This window comes from Girardinichthys multiradiatus, chromosome 24 (assembly GCF_021462225.1).
Source record: "Girardinichthys multiradiatus isolate DD_20200921_A chromosome 24, DD_fGirMul_XY1, whole genome shotgun sequence".
Classification (NCBI taxonomy): Eukaryota; Metazoa; Chordata; class Actinopteri; order Cyprinodontiformes; family Goodeidae; genus Girardinichthys; species Girardinichthys multiradiatus.
Genome location: NC_061816.1, coordinates 12,482,643 through 12,503,425, shown reverse-complemented (window position 1 = coordinate 12,503,425; position 20,783 = coordinate 12,482,643). Strand labels below are relative to the sequence as shown.

General features: G+C 38.0%; 1 protein-coding gene across 3 annotated transcripts in view; it reads left to right on the top strand.

Annotated features, from left to right (window-relative positions):
* The window catches only part of LOC124861661 (interleukin-1 receptor accessory protein-like 1), a 445,259-nt gene that overhangs the window by 208,279 nt on the left and 216,197 nt on the right, over positions 1-20,783 (top strand). For all 3 annotated transcript variants that reach the window (XM_047355550.1, XM_047355548.1, XM_047355549.1), the window contains one exon: positions 6,978-7,257. In XM_047355550.1, coding sequence (XP_047211506.1) covers positions 6,978-7,257 — 280 coding nt within the window. The remainder of the gene's footprint in view (positions 1-6,977; positions 7,258-20,783) is intronic.

The window sequence follows — 20,783 nt, the reverse complement described above, 5'->3', positions numbered from 1 at the left end:
TAGTCAGAATGGTTTAAATACACTCTACATTAATGTAGTGTCAAAACATTATTGAGATGGCACTGTCGGTCACACTATTCGAACTCTATACAGCGGTCTGCTGCTAGCTGTTTTATGTTTGGCCCTATAAGGTCACCTTAGGCTGTAGCTACGTACAGCATGTAGTTGTAGTGGAAGCCTAAATATGGACATACAACGTATTGCTCATTTTGCTCAGACAATGATAAAAAAAGCAAATTTTCATGGATAAAACCAAGAAGAAGAAGAACTTACAAGAACAGCTATTGATTTAATTTAAATAACAAAATCCCCAGATGTCAGCAGTCATTTTGTATTGACAAAAGACGCATAAAAAGTAAAAACCACAGTTAAACAACAAACTTTTCTCACCCAAGAAATATCTCTGTTCACCTTAGTGGTCTGGCTGCTGACTCTGCTAGATGTATCTGTAATAGCTCTGCTATGTGTCTTAGTTTCCCTAATAGTTTGATCATTCTCAGGTAAAACCTGTGTTGAAGAGAGAACCAATTTTTGATGGAAGGTAGAAATTCACCCTCTTCACCTGTTTACTTTCATGGATCAGAGTGCATTTTTCTTATTTCTTGTGGAGCAGGATGTTTGAGGAAAATAAAGTTTCAGTTGTTTTGTGTTGGCAATAAGCGGCAAAACTTCCATTTCAAATAAAAACATGCTCTGTTGTTCGAAAAGACATGTCATCATTCATATACAGTGGTGCTCTGTGCAATTGTTATGGTTGTAGCTCTAAACACCTGTTCTTGACAGAATTGTGCGTTTAGAAAGCTGATTGGGATTTATTTACATTTCATATTTTACACACAGGATCTTTAAGTTTTCTTGATTTAAAATCCTTGCTTTGATTACAAGGTTAAGTCAGAGAAAAACCTAAAGTTCCTATTTCTATGTTTGATTAAATGTTTCTATTAAATCCAGCAAATATTTGTTGTTTGATCATTTGGCATAAGATGACGATTGTTTTCTGTTACCATTTTCTCTGTTATTATGGGACCTTGGTCATTCCCAGAGGAAGTCACAGAGAAATTGCTCTGTTTTTTTTTGTGGGTCATGGGAATTTATAGATTTGCTCAGTCTGTAACGCAGCTGATGATGGTGCGGGTTGCTTCTGAGCTGCTGGAGTTATCTCTCAGCAGATTCGCCTGTTCCCTCACCAATTGCTGCGTGGTCAAATGGAAATTTGTCGAGCCGGGAAATGATAATCGAGTTCAATTAGGCTTTGTACCATGTTTGTATTCTGCCAACAGATTATCCAGAATCCCTACCCTCTCTGAGAGAAACAATAAACCTCTGTCAAAAGTCTAAAATGGGCAATTTCAGGGTGGGTGCCGATAACAAACATTGGCACTGCCAAACTACTCATGGTGTTATTAGAGACAAATATAGCAAAGCCTTTGAAACAGTTTGGCTGGAGTTCACTCTTGAAGGAAATTAATTTACCATTTTTGTTTCCATTTTGGCTCCTGAGACCCCTCGCTTTACTGGAATGCCTCATGCTTCCGTGGAGCATTTTAAATACGCCAGGCCCAGAGTTATGATTATTTTCAAAAAACAAAAAGAAAATTATTTTTCCCAATTAGATTTTTCTCATCAGAAACCCACCAATGTGTCTGAGCCCTAATATTATTACTAAGTGAAGACATGGTATTTCTAATTTTCTTATTTTTTATTTTGTCTTTGCCATATAAGAGGCAACATGTCTGGAAAAACAGGTCACCTCAAACTTACTTTTTGCCAGCCTTTTATGTTCAAACTGCATCCTTCCTCAGTGACCATTAACACCTTTCTTCCAGCTGTTTTTATTAATGACGAGAGTAAAAAACTACAGAGTCTCAATTAGCACTCACGATTAGAAGTAAAACCATCTTGGAGACGCTCGCCTTACTTTAAGCCTTCAAGTTATTATCGTCCACAAACTAATTAGCAAGTTCTTGATAAGCTGAGGGGTAGGCCCTCTGTTGCCATAGTAACAGTTAATCACAATGAAAGGATTGTGCTGGTGGGCAGGTTACAGAGCATACTCTGGCTTCCCCTGCATTTGTGTCTGCTTCATTTCTTTCCCAGCTCAAAAGCCCTATCCCTATTTAACATTGCCGTGGTACAAAAAAGATGAATTTAATTAAGAAAATTCAAAACAAGTTCATAGGGTAACACATACGCATTGTATCTGATGATTATACATTATTGCTTATTATTCTCCGTCACAGTGATACCTCTCAGAAGGGTACAAACTAATACTTAATCGAAGTGCTCTAAAAAGTCTCCCTGTTTGCACACTACAAATCCATTAATTGCATTATTTATTCTTTGGTTAAAACCGTTTAAATGCCAAAATTCAGTTTTTTTGAGTTTGTAACAATTGTCAGGTTGAAGTGAAAGACAGATGAACTGAATAATAATTACCTGGTGAACAGAAATCAAACAAGCAAATTAAGTACAAACAGATTGAACCTCTAAAGCTGCAGTTAAACTGATTAAATAGGTTAGTATTAACCTTAATGCTAAATGTGTGCAACATTCAGTGTATTTTTCTAAAGAAGAAAATATCTGCCAGTAAAAAGGGGAAGCCCATAAGTCACGAATTTTAAGGAGTATCTGGAAATTTAATTAAATTATTTAATTGGAGTAGAAGGCATCAGTTTCTAAGTTTTTTCCCCCTCCAAGCTAAAAAAAAAAACAGCCTGCCAACCAGCACAAGATATTTCTAAAAAGCCTTACATTATTACTGCTCACATTCTTATTTCTTCAAACTTTTTGAGTCTCCTCAAAGATGGCCGATGTGGTTCTGTAACTTTGTTTTATTCTAATAAACTAACACCATCAACACCAAATATACAGTTCCAGTCAGTAGTTTATATTCACTACTCATGGGGATAAATGTCACATCCATTTTGGGCTTTAATTTATTCGAACCAATCTTTTTTTGGATTTGTTTCCAGATTTTTAGTACACTTTGCAACCGCAATGATTTATAGAAATAAAAATTTGTTGCGCAAGTTTGTGTTTTAGAAAAAATTCACAGGTAATCTAAAAAAACACTTTTTGTAGCATTAAAAAGGTTTCGGGCATGGTAGCATGTGTGACCACAACTCATTTAAACTGGTTGAATTCCTGGCACAGACCCAACCTTTCACCATAATAAACCCAATGGGTTTCCAATAGGATAAGTTATGGGGTTTTTTCAGGAAGTTTAATGTTAACTTTATATCTGTTCCGAAACCGTTTTTATGGGTGTTTTCACTTTGAACCTCTGCATCAAATGTTGTATAACCTATCTATCCTGGAAAAAGAAATGGAAAAAAGGAAGGAATTCATCATGTATATGAGTGTGTGTAACTAAAACTATATCCACTACTACTACCCTTGTCATATTTTTTATGCTTCTTTTATTTTTTTTTACTTCAGTACACATAACACCAATATATATTATTCTTGGCATTCTCAACATGACATTTGAAATCCCACATAAAACGGTACGCTAACATAAATAAGCAGTTAACCGCTTCAACAGTAACACCCCCAATGACTGTAGTGTGCAATCCACCCCACTAATTGGCACACAAGTTGCCTGTTTGGTGAATAAAATATTTATTGAAGCTCAATTATCAAAGCTTGTTGTGTCTGACGCAGCTGTGCTTACCAGATGTTTATTTAAAGGAAGAGCCATGAAATAAGGTGAAGTAGGAGGAAAGGGTGTTCAAAAACCCTCCCATTCTTAGCCCCTTTATTCTATTTTAGAAGGTATGTACCAACAATCTTGTAAACATGCAAAATATCTCAAAGCGAGTTAATGTTTTTATAAATAATTTTGCATCAGTTTAAAGCTTTTGCCCTCACATTCTGTGACTTGTGATACATTTTGTAAGCTGAAATATGTTTTACATTTTAGACTCAATACTTAGTATTGTTTAGAGGCCAAAATGAAAGTGTTGCTGCCATTTTTGTTCACACCAGATCATGGTGGGGACCCTAAAACTCTCACATTATACATGGTGCAGTTACATGCTCAAAAAATACAGTCAGCATTATCTTATGTATGTGAATGTGTTAAATTTAAAAAGATTAGCTTGGTATGTACTCTTCAGTAGATTTACTTACTACTTTGATGATCAGTGTTTGTATCACTACCTAATGGTGTTGGCAATTGGTAATACAGGGCATTTAATTTATTACATGTATGACTCAGAATATTTGCTTGCTTTTTGTTTGAGTGTTTAAGTATTGTACTTCAATAATATAATAATAAGAACCAGCTAGGTTCCCGTCCTTTTCATAGCCCAGAATCAGCTTTGCTAGAACTATGTAATGACTGACATCTTGCTGTAGACAAATGTAAATACATTTTTTTGCTTTAGTTGAATCTGAGCGTAGTCTTTAATATGTTTGAGCACACTATCTTTGAAATTGTCTGTTGAACCACGGTATAATCAACACCTCGGAGACTTCTCTTCCTTCACCGCTGCTTTAAATTGTGGCATCCCTCACAGATCAGGCTTGGGCCCAGTTTTATTATAATGCATGATTCCTTTGGGTCAGATTCTCCAAAAAATAAAATATATATATATTTAATTTCACTGTTACGCTGAAGGCATGCAGATTTATATATACTTGAGTCCTGATGACCCCACACCAAAATATCTTTTCTGAACATCATTTAAATTGTGAAACACTGGATACCTAATACCTTTGTACAAGTAGAGACAGAAATATATGGTTTACGAAACATATCTCTGAACCTTACATCTCATTATTGCCATTGTCATTTATTCATCAAATCCAAGCCAGGAATATAGGTACTATTTGTGATGACTATTTAAAGTTTGATTACTAGATATGTGTTTGGTAAAGAATTGTTTCTTAAAAGTCAAGTCCATTCTAAATAATTATAACACGAAGATAGCTCATCTTTAATAACCTAAAAGTTAGACTGTTGTAACTCCCTTTATTTTGACATTAGTCAGTGTTTGTTGGCTTCTCTGCAGCTGCCCAGATGTTCTCACTGGGAATCACGTTTGCTAAGGTTTGCATAGTTTGGCACCTAAACTTCTTTTGTCCTTTTTTAATCTTTTAGACGTACCCTATTTCAGATTGTTTCATAATGGGGATTTAAAGCATCAACCCGTTTTTGAGTTCATGGCTGCTTCCGAAAACACAGCTTAAAACAAATCTTTTTTTATAAATTGTTTTATGTTTTCTGATTTTATGTATTTAATTTTTTTTTCCTTTTAATGTTTCCTGTAGTTTTCAGCCCTTTTGGTCAACTGTGTTGCTTTAAATGTGATTTAGTTTGTTTTATTTAAACAAAATGAGAAAAATGAAAACAGTTGCCATAGACAGTTAGCTACTATGTAAACATTCAGTGTATGTCCATTTTTGAATTTTCTCATAACAGGGACTTCATTTTTAATGCTCCACTTGGTGTACATCTTTTGATCTGGTTCTCCAAAGTAAACCATCTCTGGTGTAGGTTCTGCTTGTGTATGTTACCATGGTGATTGCTTCTCAGTTACATGTGGACCACCATGGTGATACCAGAAACCCATGCTTGAGCCTGAGGCTATTAGTCGAGGTCCTACTCTAGCCTTATAATACACACCACGGGAAAACTTGGACCCTTCACTCGCTGCAGAAATATCATTCAGCAAGTCATCCAATGTCCGTGTGAGTTTCCGTGAGTGAGTTTTGCAAAGATTAAAGTGGGTATTTCTCACCTTAAGATGAAAATGTATCAGGGAAACTGAACCATCACCATGCCTGCTCCGCGTTACTAATTTGATTAGAACTTTATCTTCAAAGCATTTTTATTTATAGGTGTGGGCCTGTTGAGATATGCTAACAGTAAGGCACCTGTAGCTTTGAACTTTGAATGGTCTTTGGCATTGCAGAAGATCAGTCGATGCTGGATGCTCTCAATTACGTTTTTTGGGAAAAATTTTGGGGACAGAACAAGATGAAGAAGTGTCTATTTATCAGAGGCTAAATGTAGTAGAGTGTCATCACAGCAAAGTGGGAAGTGAGGGTGGTTCATACAGAAGGTAAAATAGATCAAATGTATTTAATTTTATTTGATAACTGAGTTAGGAAGCATCTGATATTTAAAAATAAAATCTTGATCTTAAAAATCTTGAAAAGATTATTAGGTGAACAGAACACTTCATCAGCACCACAATACCATATATAAAGATGTTTTCATAATGTTGTTGCTTTAAAATCTATAATAATTCCTTTCAGCATTCTTAAAGTGTATGCATGATGGGAAAGAGGTCTTTGTATAGGGCATGTATTATAATTTTTTTTAAAGATTTTCTCTTTAAGTTTTGTTTGTCCCTGTAGCTCAAAATTGTTTTGATCTTTGAAGGTGAGATGTAGGTTTTAAAAAAAGTGACAAAGCAGAGAGTCGCAGAAGATTAATTAATGATGTGTCTAGGTCATTAATGCATAATAACAACTGTCACCAGGGTACTACTAACTGCCCTTCAGGGCTTTTGCAAATCATAGTAGTAGTGAATGGAAGTAGCTAAAAGTCTCACTTTTTACACATCTTCAGTCCATGTTTTACTTGTGAGGGTTTAGCTGCATGACAGTAGTATAAGTATCATAAAGTTATTCCCAGGACTCACTCTATCACAAATCTCAAATGACACATCATATTCCATTTATGGTAGTGCCTTCCTGTTTTAGATATGCATGGTTCCAAAATCTCTTTGTGCCAGAAAAGATTTTAAAATTACTTACCTGCTTTAAAAACAATGGACATCCCTATTGTGATTTATGTTTCATATTTTAGATTTTCTGGTTCTGAAATTGGACATTGCATATTAAGTATGAAGACTCTGTTTGCTGGATAATGTTATTGTAGCCACATTCCTTCATCAATAGCTCATTATCAACTAAATTAGTTCAGAACTTCTTTTTAAATTTCTGTTTCTCTTCTTCCTTTTCAGTGGAAGGCTGCACAGACTGGTCTGTGGACTATCTAAAGTACAAAGTCCTTGTTGGGGACCCTGTCCGGATCAAGTGTGCTTTATTCTATGGATATATCCGGGCAAACTACAGCCATGCGCAGAGCACAGGGCTTAGCCTCATGTGGTACAAAAGTGCAGTGCATGGAGACTTTGAGGAGCCCATCAGTTTTGACGGCGCAAGGATGAGCAAAGAAGAGGATGCTATATGGTTTCGACCAGCTGAACTGGATGATGTGGGGTATTACTCCTGTGTATTAAGGTATGTGATTTTCTCAGATTCCCAGAGATAAACAGTTTATCTCTCTTCAGCTGAAAATGGAGCAAGCATTTGTTGGAGTATCTTCTACTTTTTTAGGGGAATTATTTTGCCAGCGGCATGTCTGTAAAACGGAGTAAATAAAATTGTATTGCTTCCCTGTAGGCATGAGTAAAGCTCTGTAAAATTCCTCCCCTGTAGAAATCTAATGAAGTCAATATCTAGCCCAAAGATAGCTGGTCGAGGTTCCACAGAGCATTTTTTGTGCATACGAGGCCTCGTTGCCTCATTTTATATGTTAAATTAGTTTTTATTTCCCACTTGAGGGCAATAAGCCATATGGTGCCATTAGTGAGTCTGTAATCCTTTGGTCTTCACAAGTTCTTGTTTTCTGAAAACTTCATGGAAATAAGTGAAATGCCTGAGAGTGGAACGTACTTCATCTTAGAAAGATTGCACAGTGGGAAAAGCTGCTAAGATAAAAGAAAGGGAAAAATAATGGACTTGTGCTATCTTCCTTCTTAACTCACTGCATGTTGGAGGCATACAATTGTTTGATTTATGAGTTAGATTACGTGGTAAAACTTCTTGTTTCCCAGCAGCTTTCTTCAACATGAAGGTGATCTGTGGCCACTGAGAATGAAAACGCCAAGCCGCGAATGTGAAGCGGAAATCTGTTTTTGCTTCACAAAACAAGAGGAACTTTAAAACACATTTTCTGCAAGATAGAAGTGCAATCTTATTTTTTTGTTTTTGTGGCAGCACTTAGTGCTTTAGGTCTTTTTGTTAAATAGAATCAAGGGAATACTGTGCACTTGAAGAGTAGCTTTCAGCACAGGTTTCCTTGTGTTTCAGAAGCTCAACTCTAAGGGGGTTTGGCTATTACTATTCCACACCATTAGCACTTTCCCCTTCAATGTGGCAGCAACCATGAATAGAAACATAGTGAACCAGTCCAACAATTCTCTGTTCACTCATGTTGGCGCCCGTTTCTGGAGGTAGAAAATCAGGCGGCTCAGAGTTATTGTGTAATCACACAGAGTAGAGTCTTGAGATTTGATTTGGATGAGCATTGTTGCTTTTTCATCAGTCTCAGCCTTTGAGAAGCAACTTAAGGGGGAATACATATTTGCTATTATGGAGAGAGAGAAAAAAATACAGAGCACTTTCGGTTAACTGGAGATCTCCCTTTGTGGGCAGGTCTTTGATTTTTTTGTTTCCTGTAATGGTTCAATAGACTTTAACTGTGTTTTCACACTTGAGAATTACGAGTTATACAGTGTCCTCACCACTCTCCATAAGCTCTAGCATCTCAGACAATAAAGTAACACTGATTTGGGCAAAAAGTATATAAACTGTCTTTGTCTTCATATTATTGCAATTGCCATGGTTAGCATTGTTTAAACAGCCATCTCCATGTGTTAACACTTGCTGTAGATTCTTACCTTATCTCTGAGATACATAAAACCATGCCAGATTTCCAGATTCATAGTTAATTAGTTTAGCCTTCCTGGTATCTGTTAAAAGTCTAGCTCTCTCTCACTCTCTTGCAGCCTGAATCAACCAAAGATGTCAACGTGTCATAATAAAACAAGTCTCCTTTTCTATAAGCCTCTGACTACATCTCTGACTGCTACTGATACTAAAGTGGTTCTCTTGAGTGTTTTGCCCTGAAATAATCGCACATGGGTAATGGTGCCTTATCAAATTAGAACAAGACCAGATTTGTGTGTTTTTGACCGGCCAGTCACTGTTTAGGAGATCTGCGCACTTTAGGCTTGTAAGAGGTTTACACTTGTAGCAAGGCATAGTAGCCTCTGTTCGGCCTTTCAGCAAGCAGTGCAAAACAACAGGTAGGGTAGGGTGGAAGCTTTGCATGCTCCATGCAACTGTCTGCTTGGTAGTTTGTCTGGCACCCTGCTAAAAGGACTTTAAACCATATAAATGGATGAAAAACAGAACGTATAACAGAAATTCTTAGTGTTTTTGGAACCATAACTTATTTAAACTTTCATATCGTCTTTATACCAAAATCTGGCCCAGATCTACTATTAGAACTCATTTTGTTACTTGTCCATCTATTTTCCTGAACTAATTTTTTTTATATTTTTGATATGGGTCATTTGGGCAGTTGCCCAGGACAACATCAAAAATGGGGGTCCAGGAGCACTATTTCAAATTATAACTCCATCACTTGTGCACTAAACGAGTGTTTTAATGCTTTTATGCATGTGTAGTCAATAGGGAGTTGGTGTCCTCGTGTTGAGTAGGTGTCGCCTGATGTGTTTGTTGTCATCCACATTGTAAGGGTCTAGTTATTCTGTGACATCTTCACTTCTCTTTGCTTGAGTGTTTGAACCCTATCTTTAGCTATGTCCAACCAGGACATTACATTTTCACAAACATCACCCACTACAACTATCATTTATGCCACTGTAGTGGGGCTTATTTAGAAAGATACAGTGCCTTACGAAAGTACTCAGCCCCCTTGAAGTTTTCAACCTCTTACCACATTTCAGGCTTCAAACATAAAGATATAAAATTCCAATTTTTTGTGAAGAATCAACAACAAGTGGGACACAATTGTGAAGTGGAATGAAATTTATTGGATGTGTCAAACTTGTTTAACAAACAAAAAACTGAAAAATGTGGCGTGCAATATCTTTCGGCCACCTTGCGTTAATACTTTGTAGCGCCACCCTTTGCTGCAGTTACAGCTGCAAGTCGCTTGGGGTTTGTCTATCAGTTTTGCACATCGAGAGACTGAAATTCTTGCCCATTCTTCCTTGCAAAACAGCTCGAGCTCAGTGAGGTTGGATGGAGAGCGTTCGTGAACAGCAGTCTTGAGCTCTTTCCACAGATGCTCGATTGGATTCAGGTCTGGACTTTGACTTGGCCATTCCAACACCTGGATACGTTTATTTGTGAACTATTCCATTGTAGATTTGGCTTTATGTTTTGGATCATTGTCTTGTTGGAAGATAAATCTCCGCCCCAGTCTCAGGTCTCTTGCAGACTCCAACAGGTTTTCTTCCAGAATGGTCCTGTATTTGGCCCCATCCATCTTCCCATCAATGTTGACCATCTTCCCTGTCCCTGCTGACGAAAAGCAGGCCCTGAGACTATCACAGAGCAGGCGCATTTATACGGATACTTGATTACACACAGGTGGATTCTATTTATCATCATCAGTCATTTGGGACAACATTGAATCATTCAGAGATCCTCACTGAACTTCTGGAGTGAGTTTGCTGCACTGAAAGTAAAGGGGCCGAATAATATTGCACGCCCCACTTTTCAGTTTTTTATTTGTTAAAAACGTTTGACACATCCAATAAATTTCATTCCACTTTACGATTGTGTCCCACTTGTTGTTGACTCTTCACAAAAAATTTGAATTTTATATCTTTATGTTTGAAGCCTGAAATGTGGCAAGAGGTTGACCAGTTCAAGGGGGCCGAAAACTTTCGCAAGGCACTCTATATGATTTTATGCTTTATATGTGGACTGACCTTTGCTCAACCCATGGCAAAAGAAGCATTTTAGTTTGAAATTGGCCAAACTTACTATATGTCTGCCAGCTTTAATAATTGAACCTACTAAAAAGAAGAAAAAAAATAATAATGAAGTGAAACATATTCATTTGTCACAGGGTGTTTACTGTCAGCTTTGCAACATTTGAGTGCAGGAAATAAAACTTAATAGTGTAGGGAGTTTCACATGCTTGATTATATAGTAATAACTTATTAACCTTGTAGGTAAAGGGCGTTTTCTCTTGACTGGCTCATTAGTCAGCCCTCAGCTGCAACATACGGTGCAGCTCAAGAAGAGGAAAGCCTGCTCGGGAAGCCTTGCAATGAATAGGTTGAATATATCAGCTTTGTTTTAGTGCCGACCAACATTTTTATGGGTATTTGTGAAGACCTTAGTCTTGGTCTTTTTTCTGGCTTTACAGAAGATCAGTTTGTAATTCCACAGTGCAGAAAATGAAAGGGCAGCTTCAAAGTTATGGCAGAGTGTGATCACTTGATGTGCAATGCCTTCATGTTTTACCCTGTTAAAGATCAAAGAGGGGCACTCTAAACTATACCATTTGTAATACCACTCTGTGTAGTGCTTTTAAATGATCAATTATGAAGATTATGAAATATCATATAATTACACCTACTTGGACACGTTCTCCTCTGTTTTTGGTTGAAGGTTACAGATGCTGTAATGAATTCATCTAATTTTACAAGCACACTGCTAAACACTCATCTGCCGCCACAGTGTGACTCATTCAAATTCCCAGGCACCCTAGCCAAGTCAAAGGATTGCTCTTCTCTTTTGTCTCTGGAGTATGGGCCCTATAGATGATCAGCACTCGCATATGTTAACACATTAACATTGGCTCAAGCTCCAGGCTTTGTTTTCAGCTGAGAATCCTCACTGTTTCAAACATGGAGGGCCCTGAAAAATTTGAGCCCTGTGAGATGGAACAAATGAACCTCAGCATAACATTAAATGATTTCTCACTGGATACATTTCATAGTTGAGCAGACTGCAACAGTTCAGCACCAGTTGCGATGAGATCCCTTGATGCTACATTATTAGTGTGGTATAAAAAAAGGGAAAGCACATCAATCACATCAGGAAATTTAGCTCAGCAAATACAGCATCTGAAAATGCTGTTTTTGTTCAGTGTGCTACTTTATCCCCTGTGATTTTAAACTTCTGGCCTTCTTAATGCATTTCTTTTCCGCTACACACACATAACTATGTGCTTATCTTCATTACATCTTTATCTGCTCAGCTGCACTTAAATGTGTCAGAGAGCATATCCGTACACTGACACACCCGTGCGCATCAACATGCACACAAACACAAAGTGTCAGGTCTACGTGCCCGAGAGACTAGCTGTAACTGGCAGAAACTCAAATGGGCTTCCCAACCTGCATGTGACAGCAGACCAACACACACATACATGCTTGTATTCAACATTTCAAGCAGGCTGAAGTATCACTTTTACTCTCTGGGATTCTTTTGCATGGACATGCACATACACACGAAAGCCCTAAATGCGTTACAGGCATATGAAGAGGGAGAGCAGGAGCCACATGCAGTACAGAAATGGAAAGGAGCAGATGAATACTGCCTTACGTCAAATTCAGGTCAGCACTCAGCTGTTTCAAATGCAATACCCTGAGGAACTTTGTTGTATGAGGAGCAAAAACATCTGCACTGGCAGTGTGTTGCTTACAGTATGACAATACAAAGTGAGACACATACATGCACACAAGCAACCTGATGTGTTTGAAGGTACCACTAACTCTGTTGCAGGTCTCTGTAAGATTATAAACAATATACAGTTTCTGCTATAATGTATTTCTGCTATTTCTTCTGAGAAAATCAAATTAGAGTCAAAATAGACTTCTGGCAACACACAAGCAGGCAGCCAGTTTCAGCAGTTACCAATCTTTCCTACATTTTTCTTTTTAAATAAATTTGTTTAGAATTGTTGTGGGTTCAGGCTGCATGGTGGCACTGTTGCCTTGCAGCAAGAAGGTCCTGGGTTCGATTCCCAGCCTGGGGTCTTTCTGCATGGAGTTTGCATGTTCTCCCCGTGCATGTGTGGGTTCTCACCGGGTACTCTGGCTTCCTCCCACAGTCCAAAGACATGATGCCTGTTAGGTTAATTGGTCTCTCTAAATTGCCCTTAGGTGTATGAATGAGTGTGTGCATGGTTGTTTGTGTGTTGCCCTGCAATGGACTGGCAACCTGTCCAGGGTGTTCCCTGCCTCTTGCCCATAGACTGCTGGAGATAGGCACCAGCTCCCCTGTGACCCACTATGGAATAAGTGGTAGAAAATGATTGACTGACTGTTGGGGGTTCCTGTTTTTTTTCATCATTCTGATGGGTCTGTATGTGAGATCCCTTCCCAACATAGTGGATGAATTGACTGCGCTGGAGAGGCTATAGAGAGATCAGCTGAATTATCCTGACTGAGACTGGCTAACTGCACTAACACACCAAACCTTGATGGTTTTCAATTACAACGGCCAAACAGAGCCAAGCAGAGTGGCAAGAAGAGAGCAGGGGGTCTTGCTGTGTTAGTGAATGATTGTTGTTGCAACTCTGGGCATTAAAAAAGGCACTCAGTGTGGACAATCAGGTGCTAGCTATTTGCATAAGCCCCCCCATAATGCTGCGATTTCATCAACATTGTCACCAGATGACTCCAAACAAGGAATCCCCAGGCCGTTTTCCTGATATCCAGGGTTTATAAACATGTCTCCCTGTTCTGCTCTCCACATTTTCACTCAGTATGGTACATGGTGCACTGGAAACAATAACTTTTTCTCCAAGAATTTCAATACACAGTTTACATGGAAACTAAGTATGAAATTTCTTAGATAACTGAAATGTGAGTTTTTTGTCTTGTTTTGTTTCATTCTCTGGAAGATAATATTTAGAATTACTAAAAGAAAATACTGTTTGTACATTAATTGCTATTAAGATATTCCTTTTTATCTTTTATTTTCTACGTTAAGATCTATTGTCTTTTCTAACTCATTGATAATTTTTGTATTTGAGTAACTGACAAAATGCCCATAGATAAAACCTCACCCATTTAAGAATCAAACGTAATTCCCCAAATCATCACTGACTGTGGAAACTTTACACTGGACCCAATGAATCTTGGATTCCATACCACTGTAGGTCCACTGTCAGTGCAGCTTTCTACCAGGATAATATATTTACAGCACTTCATGTTTCTGTCTGGTGACAAGCTTTAGACAGATGCAGATTTAATTTTCCAGCAGGACCCAGCAGCTGCCCACACTGCCAAAGGTACCAGTACTGTGTTTAGAGACAATTGCATCACTGTGTTGAATTGGCAAGCAAACTGGCCTGACCTAAACCCTATACAGAACCTATAAAGTACTAACTAGAGAAAGATGAGAGAGCCCAAAGCAATGATGCAGACAAGCTGAAGACTGCTGTTAAAGCATCTTGGGCTTCCGGAACATCTCAGCAGAGCCACAGTACGATCATCTCTTTTACACTGTATGATGCAGTTGGTGCAGTAATTGATTTAAAAGCAGTCCCGAGCACGCACTATTCACCTATACTGTGCCGTACATGGACATACCCAAAAAATCTGGTTTTTAATTGGTTTTATGTAATGAAATTTTCTGAGAAACTGAATTTGGAGTTTTCATTAGCTGCAAGCCATAATAATCAGAAGTAGCAAAGATAAATACTTGAAATATTTAACATTATGTCCAATGAATCTACTCAAATTAACAATCATTTCAGTGATATTCTAATTTATTAGGAAGCATCTTTGGTTTAGGCTTTTATTATATTTTGATGTTTTAAGTAACAAAGTAAAGAGAAAAATATGCTCAGCCATGGACAAATCCTCTTACAACTTGCTGTTCTTAAACAAATGACCAAACATGAGCAGAACTACAGCAAATACATGACTGTGAAAGTACACAGATTTAGCTAAAGGACTGATGTATTGCACAGGGAGAATTCTGGCTCTTTGTAGTTAGCCAATGTCTCACCTTTGACCCTGTTCGCAGGCACTGGCATGCTGCCACTGCCTTAGGCTTATTAATGGCTTTCCTGCATGCCCTGCAATACCTGGGGTGTCAGCACCAAAGGACATTGAGAGGGAGGATTATAAAGGAGGCGGTGTGCATCTGTATATGTGCATTCATTCTTTTATTTAAGCTTAAAATTCCTTGTGTGAGTGCAGCTCACATTAGATCTTGGAAAATCAAGAACACGGACATTGCAAAGCACCTCCCACCTGTCCCGGGCCGTGGCCATTTTGACCGTATTAGTATTCGTGTGCAGGAGTGCCTGGTGATTTCTCATTGAAGTGACAGTCCGAATGGGCTGTCTGGAACACTCTGTCATTCAGCTCCAGTCAGGGCCTGTCCAATTGATCCTGCCCAACTGTCAAAGACAATGAGAGACGCTAGACTAAGGAGCACCATGAATGGTTTTTGCTGCAAGAGCTTGTGGATGATGGATAAAGAAGGAATACAGTTTGTGTTATAAGCTTCATGGAAGGAAACAATCTGTAAGCACCTCTTGGAAAATCTATTCACCAAAGAATGTCTTTAAATTCAGTTTATTTTTTTTATCCTTTCACACTAAGGATCACAGAGATCAGGACTTGATGTCACAGAGAGCGAGAAGTCCTTTTTCCTGCCAGTAATCTCACCAAAAATTGAGTATATGTCACACCAAAAGATCATACCTCTGAAACCTTACTGATGATCAAATACAATAGGATCTGCTGTATTTCATTTCCCAGTAGTTGTTACATCAGCAGCTTGTGTGTGAGCAGTTTATTTCACCAACTTTCTGCACTGTTCAGCAGAAAAAGTAGGAAATTACTGATGCATAAAGCAGCCATGGCCATGGAAAATGTTGATCTTTACTAATTCCCTAAGATTTTACTGTTTATCAAAGATGAAGAAAAGCCAAATTTTCTCAAATTAGATAATGCTTTGACTTTTTATCAGGGTTAGGGAAGCACCAGGGTTCCTCTGCAGTCTGGAAGTTTATGAATGTATATTGTTTTCCAAATGTATGTCTTTTTTTCTCAGTAAATTATCTAATAGATATAATGTAGTTTTTTTATAAAGTGCTTTTTGCAGTTTATCATTCATTTTATGGCAGGATATGAAACCGGTTCTTAAACATGGACCAAATTAAATGCCAAACAATTGACATTCCCATTTTTTTATGTATTTTTACAAACAAAAAATTTAAATATTTTGTGTCTGTGATTCTTAAAGTGCCTTCAGTTAATGCAGATAATCTAGGGCAGACTTGACAAGTCATAGCCTTATAGATTCTGAAAAGGAGCTGAAAGAAAGCGGTCCAGATGTTAGTGAAATAATCATGAATCTGAAGCAAACTCAGCATTGTGTTTTTGTAATTATTTGCAGAACACAGATAAAAATGTCAGCGAAATTTAGAAATTTGAGCCAGAAAAGGTACAGAATTTCGAGTGTTTAACTGGAAAAGATGGCAAAGAGCCATGACACCATCATTAATTGTTTTCACTTCTCATATGGGGTTTGAACGGTGTAATAGGGATTTGCCAAGAAGCTTCATTTCCAAGTCGGGGGGTTGTTGATGAGATCCCTCTGTATTCAGTATTCCTTTACACCTGTATAGTGAAAAGTGCACTGTCAACCCTGTTTGGACAGCCTGTTAGTGTGCTTTGTGTAGTTTATATAGACTGTTTTCCAACAGCCATTGTCTGATGATGTATGGGCTGCTGTTTGGGCTTAGGCAGCCTTTCACATGGTGCTTTATTCAGTCTTGTGATGTAGCTGTGTGAACTTTGCCAGGTATTCACTGTGGATGTCTGATGCTACAATGCCACTGTCAAACTAAAAAAGTATGGTCTTCAAATTACTCCGGGGCAACAAAATGGATAGTAATAAACTTTTATAGAAGAAATATTTTAGAAATCTGTCATTTTGTCTACATCTTTTAAATCTGCTGTTTATTTTCTCTCAACTATTCAAACGTATTCATTCTACCAAAAACATGTGGTTACTTACAGTTCCTGTGACAGGCTTATCTGCACTCAACATCTGGTTTTAATGCAGGTATTTAGATTTTTCAGCTTGAAATTATTAACTTCAGTGAATTTCTGTTGCAAGAATTTGATGCACAATTGTAACTTTACTGTGGATTTCCTCTAATTCATATCTGGTCAGAATTGTTCTTACAGGCCTATATACATATATTTTCTGGCTTAATTTTGGCCAGATATTTGGCCATTCCTCTTGGCAGTTGTAGTAGCCTTGATTTAAAGTGGTTGGTTTCCTGCCACAGACTTGGTTTTTAAAGTTTCTAAACCATAGAGGTCAGGGCCATTCCACAAGCTTAATGTAAGCCTGCTTTATCCATTTCAAAACCAGATGGGAGCTATATTCTTTTCATTTTCCTTTACAAAAAACCCAACGGTGCTCAGGTTTCAACCTTTTCAAAAAGGGTTAAGTATTTGGAGATATCCCTCTTTCATGATTTTAATCTATTTTATGCATTACACCAGTATCCCTGCATTAACAAATACCCTTATTATGATGCTACCACCACTATGGTTGACAGTTGCTTTAGTTCTGTCAATATGCTTACATTGATCACATTTTTGTCTCGTCTTGCCATAAACCTTTATCATACGCTTTTGGCTTTTGCACCTGAAAACATTTTTGCTCAGAGGTGTCCTTTTTGAGTCTGGGTCTTATATCTTGATCATCCTAACCAATGTCCTTTCTTCTGAGGGTGATAGCTTGCATCAAGTGGTTGAAAGTTAAATAGAGTTGGGTGTTCCAACAGGATAACAATCCCATTCACACATAAAAGGTGGTTTTGGAATGGACACATCAGGCTGCTGGAAAGGCCCTGGCTTCAGCCTATGGAAACTTAGTGGATCATACTGGCTACCAAGAGTCATCCTAGAAAACCAACCAACAATGTGGTCAAACTGTGGTCAACTATCCAGCAGGATTACACCAGGCACGTGTTGATGGCAATAAAAAGCAACTTGCCATGGTGCAATTTTCTAAACCTGTGCACCTGGGTCTTGTTTTTTTTTTTTTTTTAAGTTGCATAATTGTTCCACTCTGAAAAAAAGCTTTTCAAATGCATCATTAATGGACCTAGTATAAGATCCATACCAATGGTTAGTGTATGCAAACCTTTTACTGGAACCTAATATGTCAGCATGTAATTGGTTTAAAGCTTGTTTATAGCTTGTCCACTTCATCACTTTTCCTAGACTTGTCTCTGTTGCACATTGGCTTTCATAGTATGGAGGCAGACTAGAGGGAATGAAAGGGAAAGGTAAATTATTTGGAGGTAGTACTCCTCCTTTTTGATTCCCTTGATTTTTGTGCAATGGACTAGTACCCCTGTCAAAATAGACCCTTAGCATCATATGACCACCATCATGTTTGACTGTTGGGAAAGTGCTTTTACCCTAGAAGCCTTACCTTAATATAGCATTAGCATTGTATTAAAGTAGTATATGGATACCACTATTGACTTAGGCCACTATTTTAGGAAGGTGATGATGAAACGAGGTCTGCTTACTTTTGGACATGAGTGCATATTAGTCTCAATCAATGAAAATCTATAAATTTGCCTCAAACTCATTTAATTGATTAAAGTGAAATGACTCTACTGACCATAATTGAAAAACAACTGATAGTGAAAACTTTGTTCTGGTCAGCGACCAGCTGTCACTGATATGCATTGTCGCACAGGAAAATCCAATGATCAGTGTTTGTTTTTCATGCACCCATGTAAAATACTGTATATTCTCATGGTTTTATTCAAACTGTTGGGCTCTGATTCACATCAATCAATTGCAAAGGTAAATATTTTTACATTCCAGGCTTAAGATTTTTTTCATATCATCTGTATTGCTCACCATATGTTTAGCCTCCTTGCTCTCCTGATCCACAAAAAGCGGAGTAAGTCATCAGACATGATGCCAAACCTATTGGTATCTGATAGTAGGGACATTGACCTTCTCCTCCTCATATCTGATGTTGGTTTTTATCTGCCAGACAAATGTCAGAAATACCATTCCCCAAGCCCAATCACTCTGGCACTGCTGCTGAGGTTTTCTTCCTCCCTTCCCTCCCAATTGGATTGTGAACAGCAAAGCTGCAAGCGAGACATCTGCAATACCACAGCTGTCAGTCAAACTGCAGCGTAGAGGAGAACTCACACAGCTTGGCTGGATCCTAAGGGTGCAGGAATGATGGGGAAGTAGCTGGGAGTGGGAGGGAAATTTCATTAAAATTTCATAAAACTGAAAGAGCTATTTTTAATTTAACTGTTGCTGCACAATGTGAAACTTTTGGCCATATCGGTTAATAACCAGTTTTTTATGTTAGACTTAATTGTTTTATTAAAGGAAATGTGTTTTAAAAAACTTGCTGACATGATTAGCATTTTACTTTTCTTTATTATAAATCAGGAAATTTTATATTTACTTTATTAGGACCACCTTGAGAGTTGTGGGTTGGACCCCTGTTTTACAATAAGATCTGCCTTTATTCTTTGTTGCATAGATTCAACAAGGTCTCGGAAACATCTCCTAGAGATTTTGTTCCATATTAACATGATAGCATCCTGCAGTTGATGCAGATTTGTTGGCTACACATCCATGATATCAATCTCCTGTTCCACCACATACTAACGTGTAGTTATTTCAAATCTGTGATGTATTTTGAGGGTTTTAAGTAGTTGACAAAGCATGGATGGATGGATGGATGGATGGACATCATACCTCCCGTTTTCCTATGACTGCTGTTTTGCTGTTTCTGTTTGGTAAGGTATATTGAGTCATTCCTGTAGTCATGTAGTCATTTTCTGCTTGTCATTGTTGACTCTGGATTCTGTGTGTAATAAGTCATTCAGTCCCATAAGGTCCCCTCTCTTTCAGTCTTATTGTTCTCACTCAGCTGTTTCCATTCATGTCAAGGTTGAGGGTTTGGAGGCAGGACCAGAATGCAGAATACAGCGAGCAGATTTGATGGTGAGTTGATGAAGTATTTAATGTTGAGATAGACAGACTTACAGGCAGGTATGCAGTGTACAAAGTACTGGTAGGTGGTCCAAAGCGTATTTTCAGGAGGCAAACAAAAACTAAACCACAAGGAGGAAACGTCAACCAAGGTAGCAAGGAAAGACAACATGAGGAACTCCTAAACCCAAAGAAACAGAAACACATAACTGAAGGATAAATGAACACAAAACCAAAACAAAGTCCACAATAGCAGATCCTGACAATTCAGGAATTAGTCCATGCCAAAACGCATCAATGAGAGAAACCGGACCTCAATATTTCTATATATTCTTCAATATTCTTAGTTTCTAAACATCTAAACAAAACTGCTAACAAGTCAAAATGTAAATTGACATCTAACTGCAAGACGATCACTCCTACTGAAAGCTCTATTTGTACATTTTTCAATACAACCCATTCTCAGAGTGCAAGAGCCCAGCAAGGCTAGTATGAAATGGTTAGCTTGTATTTGATATGCAGGGCAGTTTGACTGCTCACTCATTACACCCGGAGGGCCTGGGGACCGCTGAATAAGTTCATGATAGAGTTAGAAGAGAATAACCACCGAGACAAAATGTTTATGCTTGTTATGAAATCAGGCTGTAAGCATAAAGATGAGTTGTAGCTGTCAGAGAATGTGAAAAGAGCTCCCTTAAGGCATCAAAGAGAAAATGAGTGATTTATGCATTTGCACACAAAAAGCACTTTTGCCAGTTTCAGATGTACAACCTAAGAAAGGCTCAGAGGAGTCTGAAGACTTGCTTCTTGGTGAAAGTATGTTTTTGGAATGAGATGATTTCTGCAAACAGTTTCTTTGTATATTTTTTAGAAGTGAAGATGTAAACTGTGTAGTCTGTTGTGGGGTGTAAGGATGAAACATTTTCTCCTCTTTCATTTTCCTTTAAACATTCTCGGCTGACTGGGCTG